The following is a 14,475-nucleotide window of genomic DNA, read 5'->3' as shown; positions in this document are numbered from 1 at the left end:
AGATAATCCATCCTTAAAGAGGAGGAATATAACTCCTTAATCTTTAGGTATGAGCTGCCCATAGCACTTCCTTCCAGAAAGTACAGCATGGAAGAAGTTTAAAAAAGGTAACTTTACAGTGGAGAAGTTTGACAACATTTGTCAGCCAGGTGACCAAGGTCAACATCAACAGTGATAAATCATACCTTTGATATAGTGTGATGAAAATGGCACCTCTGTGGTTTTCCTCCAAACCTAGAAGCCCACTTGTCATAAGAAAAAATATTCCATAAAACTAATAAAGGAGCATTTTATAAAACACCTGGCCTGATCCTGCAAAACACGTCAAAGCTGTCAATGCCATCAAAAATGGGGAAAATTATTATATGTGGAATCTAAAAAGGAAGGGGGCAAAGGAACTTACCTATAAAATAGAAAGAGTTACAGATATAGAAAACAAATGTATGGTTACTGGGGGGTGAGGGGACAGGGATAAACTGGAGGATTGGGACTGACATACACACTACTATATATAAAATAGGTAACTAACAAGGACCAGCTGTGTAGCACAGGGACCTCAACTCAGTACTCTGTAATGGTCTATTTGGGAAGAGAATCTGAAAGAGTGGATATATGTGTAACAGACTCACTTTGCTATGCACTGGAAACTAACACAACATTGTAAATACTACAGGCCCATAAATTTTTATTTAACTGAAGAAAATTGGAGAAACTAATAGCTAAGAAACGCCTAAAGGTACATGACAACTAATTTTAATGTAACCTGGATAGAATCTTGGAATAGAAAAAAGCATTAGATTGGAAATCTGAATACAGTATGGATTTCAGTTACTATGTCAATTATTAATAAATATACCACATTAGTGTAAGATATTAATAATGACAATTGGGTACAGTGTATATGGGAAATCTCTGGAATGTCTTAGTAAATAAAATGATTCTGATCAAAATTTAAGCTTTGTTTTCTTTACAATAGTTCATTGAAAGAAAGCCATCAGTTTTCTTCCTAAATGCTAGAAATTCAGTTTTGTGCCACCAAAAATAAAGTTAGACTCCTCTTAGTGTGAGTATTATTGACCCACAAGGAGTTTTTGGTTGTTGGCAAATACATGTGTGTGGAGGTGTGGGAGGCAGAGGTGAAGTTTGTTTAATAACTCCCATTATGCAAAAATGATTATCCTTTTTTGCAGGTCTTAGATTCCATATATTTCAAACCTGTCTTGTTTATTCTTTTTAAGGAAAAGCATTTTCCTTAGTGCATTTTTCTTTTATTAAAGAGAATTCATAAACAATACCTTTAAAAATAGTATATGTATTCTCATATAATTTTGGCTTAGTATAAAAGAGAGCATTACTTTATGAGAATACAGTCTCTAAATTAGGACTGGAATTGACATAGACACATTACTATATATAAAATAGTTAGCTAATAAGGACCTACTGTATAGAACAGAGAATTCTACTCAATAATCCGTAAAGGTCTATATGGGAGAAAGATCTAAAAAAGAGTAGATATGTGTATATGTGTAACTGATTCACTTTGATGTACACCTGAAATTAACACAACATTGTAAATCAACTCTGCTCCAATAAAAATTAGAAAACAGACAAATTGAGAAAGTGTTAACTGACAAAAGTCAAAGACAAAAACTACAGTCCTGTCTCAGTAGCTGTGTGGGATTGGTTCCAGGATCCCCACGGTCAGCAAACTCTGTAGATGTTCAAGCCCCTTACAGTTGTCCCTCCTGGGTATCCCCTGGTTCCTCATCTGCTGATGCAAAGGGTGGACTGTATTCCTTACCTATCAAAAATATTTTTTGCAGGATTCCTTGAGAATGCTAATTTCCTCATTGAATTGAAAATACTAGTAGAATTTATTATGACCGCTTAGGGATAACTTGAAGAGTCCCTCTAAAAAGTTTTTCATTAGTGTCTTGCTTCTTTCTAGAACAGAGTAAAGTGTCTGACATCACAATGTCTTTCTTCCCTCCATAGATAGCTATCATACATATTGTCTTAACTATGTCTAGAAGGGTAATACATTTCCTTCCAGCCTTTAGTGGGGTAAAGTTCATTCATCTTCTAATCTAGGAAATGAGTTAACTCCTAACAACCTCTGACACTTAACAGAAACACAACTGTACTTTGGAATTAGTCCAGTTCAGTTCAGTTCAGTTGCTCAGTCGTGTCCGACTCTTTGCGACCCCATGAATCACAGCACGCCAGGCCTCCCTGTCCATCACCAACTCCTGGAGTTCACTCAAACTCACGTCCATCGAGTCAGTGATGCCATCCAGCCATCTCATCCTTGGTCGCCCCCTTCTCCTCCTGCCCCCAATCCCTCCCAGCATCAGAGTCTTTTCCAATGAGTCAACTCTTTGCATGAGGTGGCCAAAGTTACTGGAGTTTCAGCTTTAGCATCATTCCTTCCAAAGAACACCCAGGGTTGATCACCTGTAGAATGGACTGGTTGGATCTCTTTGCAATCCAAGGGACTCTCAAGAGTCTTCTCCAACACCACAGTTCAAAAGCATCAATTCTTCGGCCATCTTTATTTCATAGTCTCTTATTATCACTACCAAATAGAATAGCAAATATTCCATAGTGCCATGTACTTACCAATGGATTTAATTGCAATGCTGCTGCTGCTGCTGCTAAGTCGCTTCAGTTGTGTCCTACTCTGTGCGACCCCATGATGGCAGCCCACCAGGCTCCCCCATCCCTGGGATTCTCCAGGCAACAACACTGGAGTGGGTTGCCATTTCCTTCTCCAATGCATGAAAGTGAAAAGTGAAAGTGAAGTCACTCTGTTACTTGATTGTGACCTGACTAGCACAGATCAGTTTTTTTCCTGGGACCATCTGTTCAGCCTGGAAATTCTAACCAGCAATTAAGCTACCTGTTAGCCTCCACACAAAAGTGTGATGGACTTATTAAAAGACAGTCTGAATTGATAATTCTTTGTCATACCTAATAAATCAATTTTCTACCTCCTATCTCTAATATTATTTAAGTAAAGGAGGATATTGGATCTAGGTTTCAATGTTTGTTTTTCTATGATCCTTAAATCATTTCACTAAATTAATCTAAATGTCATTTTGCTAACAAGTGAAATAATGGTTGTTAGGTTATACTACAAAACGTTCAGTGCTTGGCATAGTGTATTAACCTAGTAATTGTACCATAGATGGCAAGCTCTTATTTTTGTATCATGCTGTGCTTTTCTGTATTGCTTCACATGCTGTGTAAATAGCCGATTTACACGTGATAAGATTTGGAGGTATTTCCCACATTATTGTAATATGTCACTTTGCTTGGTCAACAGAGTAACCAAGGAGAATGCCTCTCCTTTGGTACACAGAATTCACTGGATATGAAAACGCTTTGACATTCTTATTTCACCTCTGAAACTATCTTAAGAAGTCTTTCAGATATCTTTGTAAAAAGTTAAGGATGATGGTTGTTATTACCAACAGAAGTAGCCTTATTTGAACATCCTATATTTAAATGACTGCTTAATACAGAGACTCATAGGTACTTTCTAGTGGAAAGCAAATGCTCAAATGAAACAGATTTTGTTAGGCAATAGTGATATGCTTTTTATTGGTTAGACTCTGGTAAACACCTGACGACAAATAGTACTGTAACCAAATAGACACGTATCGTGCACCACATAGTCAAACCACAAGCATAGGGCTGTAAACCTCAAATGAAAACAAAAGGCAGTTCTCATAGAATTTTAAATAGTCCTTAATCTAAGCAAAAAAATATGTAAAGTTTAAGTGACTATAGTGGCTTCATATCACTATGTATGCAATAAAGAAATTGTGGAACTACACTGAAATCTATTCAAATGTAAAGCAATAAAGCACTTTCATGTTATCTTGTATTTATAATACCTACCATTCATAAAAACTTATATTTCTTCAACAGTTATTTTTCTAAGAGGACAACTTATTATTTTCTATTTACCCCAGGACAACTTATTATTTATAACTTTAAAGTGAGAATAATAACCAAATATTTTATTTTTGTATAGGTACTTTAGCCATAATTTATATATAAAACATGATAGCAAATGAAGTTTTAATCTCAATAGAGGATAAAGACAAATGATTTTCACATTTCAGTTCTTTGTAAAAAATATACATATTTCAAAAGGAAGTATGCTTAACTTTGAGATTTTTTATTTTAGATTTCATCTTGTGGCCCTGTTTATCAAGTTGACTATCTCTTACCTGTGTTGTCTAGAAGATTTAAGCTTAAGGTTAGGATTCTAGAAAAGGGTTTGGAGAGAGATGGGGTTAGATATAAGAACCCGTTATGCTTAAACATGGCCATACTGCTGCTGTTTAGTTGCTAAGTCATGTCTGATTCTGTGACCCTATAGACTGTAGCCCATCAGGCTCCTCTGTCCATGAAATTTTCCAGGCAAGAATGGGTTGCCATTTCCTTCTCCAGGGGATCTTTCTGACTCAGGTCTCCGGCTTGGCCAAGAGGTGAATTCTTTACCATTGAGCCAGCAGGGAAGCCCCAAACATGGCCATAAGTATTTTCAATTTTCTTTGAAAAATCCCTTTACCAACACATTTGCCAAAGCATCCCCACATGGTTTGCAAATCACCTCATTTTAGTAGGTTTTATTCATAGCAAGTTTCTCTTGCAGAAGTTTACAAGAGCAGAGCTGGTTTAGTTAGTGTGGTCTTAGCCATTCTAGGGTATTCACTTTAATTCTAGAGAAGTGTCCTAATTAATTTTCTGTTGCAAAAGTAGTAAGGACTGGAATCCCCTTTCTGAATTTCTGCCTAGAACTGGGATTCAGAAAGCACAGGGAACTGCAGCCAGCCAGTCTGAGGATCCAGACAATTGTTTATTGTCATAGCTATAGCTAGAGGTCTGCTATGATAAACTCAGTTGCCTCCTAGTGTGTTAATGGCAGACAATGCTGATTCACACATAAGAAGAATCATCTAGTTTTCGGAAATGAATGTTGTATCTATTCTAACATTATTTTGAAGTGATTGGTGGTGGTACAAGTTAAAATTTTAAAATTCAAATTCTAAAATTCAGAGTGATTTTTTAATAATAGCATACACATGGTATAAAAAATTTCAGATAACCATACGAGAGAATAAAATTCCATCAAGTTTACCTGAGTTCTCAAATCCTAACCACCCTCTCACATCAAATGGTAAATGTGAAGACAGGCATTTAATGGTATGGACATGTTGATGATTATGTGTTGAGCAGAAAAGTATCCTCCTCAGTTTTCCTTGATTGCCCCTCTATACTTCTGAATTTACAAGATGGTAATTGGTTTAGTTTAGCTCTCAAAAGTGAAAATTTTCTTGATTTTTCTTATTGAGTAAAAAAGTAAAAGAGTGAGAGACTGAAAACTATAGCCCCCCTGAGTTTAATCATTAATAGTGAGCCCTTCTGTGAACTTAGGTCCTGATTTTGGAGTTTGGAGTCTGACCTTTCTCCCAAAGATAAACATTGTTGCAGGTTCTGAGAAGGGTCACTCCCTGGCTGCCATTGAAAGAGTGCACTTCTCAGTGACTTCTAGTTGGGAACTGAATGCATTAAAGGATAGCTTAACCAATATGATTCTTCTTGCTGTGCTTTTTCTCTGCTTCATTTCCTCATATTCAGCTTCTGTTAAAGGTAAGTTTGTGTTGCCTTCTGCTAAACTTTAATTTTAATCGTTGAGGGGGAAAAAGTGTTTGTATGTGTAATGAAAGAATTCTTAACTAAGTGATCTTCAAATCCATGTAACTTTAGAATGCTGGTGAAGGCATGACTGGATTGGAATGAAAACTAAATTCAAATTCCTACATACATTAAGAAAACAGAGGCTCCTTTTAGTTTCAGTCCTTCAGACTAGCATGCTTCTTGCTTCATTCTCTCATTCATGGTTTATTTTTAAAAGGGAGAAAAAAGATGCCAGCTATTGTTACCTGGTGCTGCTGGTCACTCAATGAATACAGCTACTTCATTTGAATTGTAAAAGTAGATTTTTAAAAAAGAGTTCTTAAATTTCCTTCTAGTTGCCTAGCAATGTGACATCAAAAAGAATTAGACCCAATGAAAAAGGCATTTGATTTATCAAAGGATTATGAATGAAATGGTAAAGCCTGTATTTAATTCTATCATCATTCAAAAAAGATAAGATTATCATAGTTGATGGATTATAGAAAATAAAACTACATGACATAGATTTAAGAGATAACATTTATCTTTGGAAAAATAGTGTTGCTCATTATAGTTTCTATTTTAAGATAATATTGATTTAAAAACATACAAATTGCTAACTTTCAGAGCAAACAAACTTTTGAGTAATGATTTCAAAAAGCTGTATGAAATATATTAATATGTAATCTTGTTTTAAATCAGCTAATTTATGCATGCCTTGAATTTCTAAATATTGCGCCTGTAAAATGATCACTTTTTAGAATCTCTTAAGAGGACTCTCCATCAAAGTCAGTTAACCTATTATAAAACAGCATGATAGTGTCCAATTTTAATAACTGTGTACGCTAAGCAATTGATATAAAACAATTCACTTGCAAGCTTCTAAAATCCTCTTGAGATAACTGTGACTTTTTCTTTTTAATACGGTAAAGTTTGTCTCAAAATTTTTTGCATGGAAAATTTCCGCGTGAGGAAAAGAGACAATTTTTGCTATTGGAACAATAAATGTGGGGGGAGGGCCTAAATTATTTCACCTAAGCAAATTGCACTTCAGATTCTTAAACTAAAGATTATACATATATTTATATGCCTATATATATATTACCATTTTCTAAAATGTTTGGTAAAGATATAGCCCTTACTTGCATGAAAGAAAATTTTAAAGAGAAGAAATAAAGGTTTGTAAATTATATCTGACAGAGGATTGTGAAACAGCTTGCATTTTATCTGTCAAATACTGCTAAATATTCATAATATGACCAATTTATGCACCATGAGATCAAACCTAATACCATGATTATTTTGAGAAAAATGATTGAGCTATTGTGGGCTTCTCTTTTTTCCTTTTCCTACATGGAATATTGGATAACTTGATGTTTTCAAATATATGCATTTGTAAAGATTTAAATACACACATATACACATACAGAAATGACATACAGGAAAATATGACTGAGAACATAATAGATAGCTACAGTTTGTTGTAAGTTCAGTGACAAATCCAGAAGTTTAGAAACTGAAGCTTATACAATTTAGGCTCCATTTTTGAGGAAAAAAAATCTACATTTTCACAAAAAATATTTTACTTTCACAAATATTACTGAAAAAAGATATGACATGTATGCATAACACTAGGGTCCCCTTCTAAGATCTTGGAAAAGGCCTGGGCAAGTGGGGGCTTCAAAGCTTAAGTGTTATTAGTGTTGTGATATAACCTACTTGTGGCAAATATCGTGAATAAAAAATATAGGACTTGGCAACTTTCTCTTTCCCAGATGGGGTAACTTCTTATATTATGGTGCTTTGTTCACTCAGTTGTGTCCGATTCTTTGCTACCCCATAGACTGTAGCTCACCAGGCACCTCTGTCCATGGGATTTCCCAGGCAAGGATACTGGAGTGAGGTGCCATTACCTTTTCCAGGAGATCTTCCCAGCCTAGGAATTGAACTCTAGGCTCTTGTACCTCCTGCACTGGCAGGTGGATTTTTTACCAGTAGCGCCACCTGGGAAGCCGTGTATTACAGTATATTGGTTTAATCATAGATTCCTTGTCCTTTGAAATGATTGACATTTAATAAGCAAACTAGTTGTGAAGAGTTTACTTTAAAATCAGGCCATTATACATTTGGGATGTTATGCATCACTTCAAAACTCATCTCAGAGTTAATTATCAATGCAATTATTTAGCAGATCTCCAGATCTGGGTGGATGTTGAGAGCAGATTGGGCTGTAAAGAGAATGGAGAAGGAGTTAGTATAGAGAAGAGATATGCTGACTCAATGTCTGGGAGGCTCACGTAGCCTCTACTTTTCCTAATTCATATTTTGTAATGGTGGGTCTATTCTCACTGCCTTCTGTGGGTTTTATTCATAATGCTTTTCCTTTCAATAATCCACCCATAGTACACTTTCTACTTAATCTTGTTACCTCCAAACCTGAACTGTTCCTTCACGCCAGTCTTTCTTTCATCTCCTGGCCTGACTGTACTTTTCAGTCCATTCACAACAACCATCTTCCATTTTTTCCCTCCCTTATCCTTCATCCTACTCTTTTCCTTCCAGCCTTCTGGGTTTCTGTTGGATTCCTAAGTCCCCTTATCCTTCATCCTTATCATCACTGCAGGTCTCTTCAAGCCTCACCTTTACTAGCTTATTTCCATTTTGTCTTTTTGCTTAAGTCAATTAACTATTATATTGATCTGAGTTTAATAAAAGAATACTTTACGATATTTTTTTTAAAGTTCAAAATTAAAAGCTTTTTTCCTTTTGTGGTAGTAAAAAAAAAATCCCTCAAAGGAACACATTGAAACGGTACAGACTCCTTTGGGAGCTAAACATTGATTTGCTCATTTAATCTACCATCAAGTCCTGTTGCCCTTCTGCATACTCTACAGAGCAACACCCAAAGACAGAAATTTAGTCCAGATATATAAATGGAACATGCCCCCACTTGCTGGTATTGCCGGATCTCTGAGTAACATAAACAAAGAAAAACTTATCAAAGAGGAAAGGACAGCTGGGACAACACTTCAGCATCATCCACTTATTTAAAGGATGTGTCTTTAAATCCTTTTTAGGATGTATCTCCTATTGAAAGAGGTAGGAAAAGTTGTAGAACAAAGCCATTCTTTCCTCTGCTTTATCACTTCCAAGTCATCATCGGGAACTGAAATATATTGTCCCTTTTCACATTCTTTTGACCAGTCAAGTAAAAACAAACAAACAAAAAAACCCAACATGATAGTTTGGAAGGCTTTGGCATTAAAGAGAAACTTGTCAGAGTTATTTTCATCAGAAGCCACTTCAGGTTGCCACAAAACTTGAATTTTAGTATATTCCGACATCAAATTCTGCATTGTATCTGCTACATTGGAATTAAACGTGGAGTCAGCTTTTCTCAACTGCCCTATATTGCTTACCTATCAGAATTGCTGTGAGGGTTAGATAAGGCAAGAAGTATTTCCTTTTTGCCCTTTGTGGAGTTTGATAGGTGTCATAAAAAGGAAGGCCTCTTTGACCAAAATATCTTCCTGGTCAGAAAGCTGGTGTTTGAACCTGCTGCAGTATCCCCAGTTTGGGGAGGCTGGAGGGACTTACAGACTTTGTCTCCTTCAAGGTTTTTCCTGCCTTTGTCTGCTTCCTTATTTCATACCTGAGGTTCTGCCTGACTTGGTGTTTGGACACAGCTTGCTATCGTGTACGTGTTTGGGTAACCACTCCATTGCTTCCTTCTGGCTTTTCTGTTAAAGATTTTCCTGTTAAAATCCTCATCCCCTTTCACTGAAGTTTTGTCAGATCGTGTAACTTCACCACCCAAAACTTTTCAATAGTTTTTCATCTCACTCAGTCGAATTCTGCTGCTGCTAAGTCGCTTCAGTCATGTCTCACTCTGTGCGACCCCATAGACGACAGCCCACCAGGCTCCGCCGTGCCTGGGATTCTCCAGGCAAGAACACTGGAGTGGGTTGCCATTTCCTTCTCCAATGCATGAAAGTGAAAAGTGAAAGTGAAGTCGCTCAGTCGTGTCGACTCTTAGTGACCCCATGGACTGCAGCCTACCAGGCTCCTCCATCCATGGGATTATCCATGCAAGACTACTGGAGTGGGGTGCCGTTGCCTTCTCCGAGTCGAATTCTAAGTCTATGCAAATACCTTCCCCCTTCACCTACCATCTCCCAGCCACTCATGGGTGCCTATTTGACCTCATCTTTTCCAGCTTTTTCTTTTACCCAATCCCCGAGTCTTTGGCCTCTGTTATTCCTCCATTACCCCTCTGGGAACTCTCCTCAGGTTCTTTGAACTTGTTCTCCCTTCTGTGGTGGTGAGAAATGGGAGGAAGGAGGGGTGGGGAGTGCCCTCTCTGCAGATATCCAATTGACTAGCCTAAAGTCCTTGCCCAGAATATTACCTTCTCAATAAAGATTTTCCCCTCAGTTCAGTTCAGTCGCTCAGTAGTGTCCGACTCTTTGCGACCCCATGAATCGCAGCACGCCAGGCCTGCATCCTCATTTCCTTTCCCATTTCATTTTTCTTCATTTGCACTTCTAATATTCTTTATAATTTACTTATGTACTTGCTTTTTGTATTGCCCATCCCTCCTCATTTAAATGTAAATGCCACAAAGGTAGACATGTTGTCTGCTTGTTAACTGGTATAGCCCCAAAACCTAGAAAAGTGCTGACTACCCAGTAGGTGCTCAGTACCTCCTTGTTGAATGAATGAATGAATTCCTAGCTCACTCCCCAGAAATGGAAGAGGTCAACCTAAAGGTTTATATGTGTATAGTGTAGGTAAGAACATGGTCTCTGGATCCAGACAGGGTGTTAGAGGCTTCACCACTAATTTCCTGAGTGATCTTGGGTAAATTGTATAATCTCTGTGTCTCTTGATTTCCTCATCTATAAAATCATTCTAATAATAGTACCTACCCCATTAGATTTTTGTGAGGATTAAATAATACATATGAAAGACTTCGAACAGATAGTAAGGAGGTTTTCTTAGTTTTTGACTTTTCAAGTAATTTTACTTCCTTTCTCAGTTGCCTCCCTTCTCTCCTAGTCATCTCGGCCTCCTTTTCTGTCCCTTCCCCATATGCATATTTCTTGCGGGGGGAAAAAGAGACATGGTTGCCTGTTATAGTTAACTAGTCAATTCTGCCCTGTTAGCCCTGAGGAAAAATGCCTACTGGAATCTTTTTTAACTCTCTCCTGAGAGCTATGAATAGAAGATATATTAAAAGACTTGTATGACTTCAGTTCATCTTTGGGAAAGACTGGATGCTACTATTTTATGTTTTCTTTGGGTTAAGATATACCAACTGGAAAGTATATGAACTCTTCCATATATCTTTTTTTTTTTTTTTGGTTATGATGCTGACTTTTATACTATTTGACATTAAACTTTAAATTGTCCCTTCCAAATTAAAACCTGTGCTGGATTTTATGTAGGAAAACATCATTTTATTCAGGAACAGCTAATTTAAATTTACATATGTGTTGCCTGCAAATGTACTTTCATACTGAAAATTTGCTACTTTAATTAATAGGATAAATTACCTTGAAGGGATATTGTTTAAATGTTCAAAATATCCAATGTAAGGGACTACCATCTAACTGCTAAAATTTCTTTGGCTTTGACCTGTTGTATTTTAAATATGTTAATTGCAAATTATCAAGCAATCTCTGGCTGAACTTCTACTTGAAATCAAAGTTTATTATTTTATTTAAAGAAAGCTGGGCAGGGAGAGGGGAAGAAATAATATACATATAAGTTAAAGCAATACAATGATATTTATTTTAAAATATTCTATAGTTCAACCAAGGCAGTGTTTAGATAATCAGATTATTATTTAAAGATACAAATTAAGTTTTCTGAAATGGAAGCTTATTTCTTTGTTAGTTGTTGTTTTTGTTGTTTAACCAATAATTTCAGCAGATGAAGAAGTAGAATCATGTTTCACTTAGCAAAGATTTACTCCCGTTAACAAATATAAGCTCCCACTGGGTACCACTGTGCTGGAGAAGGAATGCATTGATGGCAAGATAGCATAGTCCCTGGCCTGCTGGGTGCCTTACAACTAAGACTTGACTTGCATCACTGTCTTTTTTACAGGTCACACAACTGGTCTCTCATTAAATAATGACCGACTATACAAACTCACATACTCCACTGAAGTTTTTCTCGATCGGGGCAAAGGAAACCTCCAAGACAGTGTGGGCTACCGAATTTCATCCAATGTGGATGTCGTCTTACTGTGGAGGAGTCCTGATGGTGATGATAACCAACTGATCCAAATTACAGTGGGTATTTTCTACCAGAGAGATGCAAAGATTAGATGTTAGCAAAGTCTTTGAGAAGTGTACCATTCAATAGCACTTGTTTGTGCTGTTGGCCATATGTTCATTGAATATTATCCATCACTAAAATAAGTAGATATACAGTTTTGAAGTTTTTGCTAATCAAAAATTATCTGATCTTTCCAAATTATTGAAGCAGGCAAATGAGGGTGTCTACTGATAACTGAAGTATTATGTTCAGTTCTATATGTCATATTTTGTTGTTGTTCAGTAGCTCAGTTGTGTCTGACTGTGATCCCATGGACTGCAGCATGCCAGGCTGTTAATATGTCTTGTTAATAGGTACAATAAATTAGAATCCATTTGAAATGTTCTGCATGTAAGGAGTGTAGAATCCATGTCATATGAAAAGCAATTGAGACCACTAGTCGTGTCTGACTCTGTGCGACCCCATAGACGGCAGCCCACCAGGCTCCCCCGTCCCTGGGATTCTCCAGGCAAGAACACTGGAGTGGGTTGCCATTTCCTTCTCCAATGTGTGAAAGTGAAGTCGTGTCCAACTCTTAGCGACCCCATTGACTGCAGCCTACCAGGCTCCTCCGCCCATGGGATTTTCCAGGCAAGAGTACTGATCCAGCTTTCCTGAGTTCCTTGATCCAACAGGTGGAATCACCAATGAGGGAGTAACATATTCTGCTTTCTTCCTGAGGACAGAACCAAGTGCTTCCCTGAATGGCAGTGTTTGGTCAGTTATGATGCTTTAGATTTATGTGTTGACAAAGAAGGTCAAATTAGATGGCCTTTGGGGTCTCTTTGGACTTTAATATATGATTCCACATTTGCTTTTCAAGGACCTAAAAGCAACAGATTTCTTTAGTAAAGTCAGTTCTCCTTCTACATGTCAGTGTGAAGCAGGCACCAGGACCAAGATTTTCCTCATTGTAACTGATAAGTAGTTGGCAATATACTTTATAATGAGGTTTCGTTGCAATACGTTTATCAAGTGATCTTTGCTTCTTTGGTTGTCTCCAATAGCTGTGTGTATTTTCTGAGTTGGATCAAAACTTTATCATCCACCTCCCCATTTCTCAGTAGAACAGTATTCTGCAGAAAACATTCTGTACCTCATTGTTCAGCAATCAGATTGTTAATGCTTAATTTTGTATGTATAGATGAGGTACAACGGGGCAGGATACCTTTCAAACAAATGGTACAGAAAGTGAAGAGAGCAGGCAGACAGCAACAGTTCAAAACAAATGAAGAAAGTGAAAACGACATTAAAGAGCCATATTCCAGGCACAGTGACTATAAACCTGAAGTCATGGATTCCTTTAATGTCAGTATTTTTACCTAATTCAAAAACCTAGTTTTTGAATACTTTCTCCTTTCTTTTAAAGACGATGGCTAGATACTGTGACTCATGTGTTGAATGACAGAAGAAATTATGGCCAACTCTGTTTATTGCTTTACCATTTTATTTTCTAGGAAGCTCTGATGGAAACAGGTATAGGAAGTTTTTCTAATAGGTTTCTTTCCGTGATTCCAGATGAAAGATGTAAATGTTGAAAATGTCAATCAACAGAGAGGAGAGAAGAGCATTTTCAAAGGAAAAAAGTCATCTCAAATCATAAGAAAGGAAAACTTGGAAGCAATGCAAAGACCTGTGCTCCTTCATCTAATTCATGGAAAGGTAAAAGAGATTTTTGGAGTTCCATGTCTTTTTTTCCCCCAACTTCATCTTTTTTTTCCTTAGGTAGATATTAATATCATTTTAGGTGATCATGGTGTCACTACTTTTGTGAATAATGGAGTTTTTTTTTTAAAGAACTAATAAATGGAAGTCACAAATTAAATGTTTCATAAGTAAATCAAGGCACTGGATTCACTTATATTACCTAGCCATTTATGTTCCCTATTTTTATGAAAAATCTTTATAGTAGAATCAAGTATTTGTTTATTGATGAGAGGCAGTATTAAAAGGTACATTCCTTATTAAATTAGAAAGGATTAAAAAGCTACTATAACACAATAGGTCATCATAGATGAATGGATAAATTCAGGAAAGTAGGCAAATTATAAAAATGAAATGATCTAAATTAGATAAGTGATATGCATTTGTCATAAGAGTATCAATAACTGGCTCAAGTACAAAACTGCAGCTTTTGAAGGGACATGGCATTTCTAAGATAGAGTTGATTTTAAAAAATCATTTAGAGATTATTTTAAAGTTATGACTTTGAAAAGCATTTTATATACTAAAGTAATGAATGAGCACTATATGTTGGAAATTTGCTCTGAAAATTCTGTAAATATGATTACTTACAATTTGAATCTCATCTCTTAAAACTGTCTTTTGGATGTTTGGAATTGAAACGCAATTGTGATCTGTGAATTTTCAGGCATTAAATATATGGGTTTATGAACAGTATAGATGTTATATTGACATGTTAAAACATACTATAGTAGTAAAAATGAAAGCTTACTTTCA

The 14,475-nt window shown here is 36.5% G+C and overlaps 1 protein-coding gene across 1 annotated transcript in view; it reads left to right on the top strand.

The window, feature by feature from the left end:
- The first annotated feature begins 5,479 nt into the window (after positions 1 to 5,479).
- The window catches only part of MTTP (microsomal triglyceride transfer protein), a 55,522-nt gene continuing 46,526 nt past the window's right edge, over positions 5,480 to 14,475 (top strand). The window contains exons 1-3 of the mRNA XM_069593640.1: positions 5,480 to 5,664; positions 11,803 to 11,990; positions 13,534 to 13,677. Of these exons, the coding sequence (XP_069449741.1) occupies positions 5,604 to 5,664; positions 11,803 to 11,990; positions 13,534 to 13,677 (393 nt within the window). The 5' untranslated portion in view covers positions 5,480 to 5,603. The remainder of the gene's footprint in view (positions 5,665 to 11,802; positions 11,991 to 13,533; positions 13,678 to 14,475) is intronic.

This window comes from Ovis canadensis, chromosome 6 (assembly GCF_042477335.2).
Source record: "Ovis canadensis isolate MfBH-ARS-UI-01 breed Bighorn chromosome 6, ARS-UI_OviCan_v2, whole genome shotgun sequence".
Lineage (NCBI taxonomy): Eukaryota > Metazoa > Chordata > Mammalia > Artiodactyla > Bovidae > Ovis > Ovis canadensis.
This window is presented reverse-complemented; position numbering and strand designations above follow the sequence as displayed.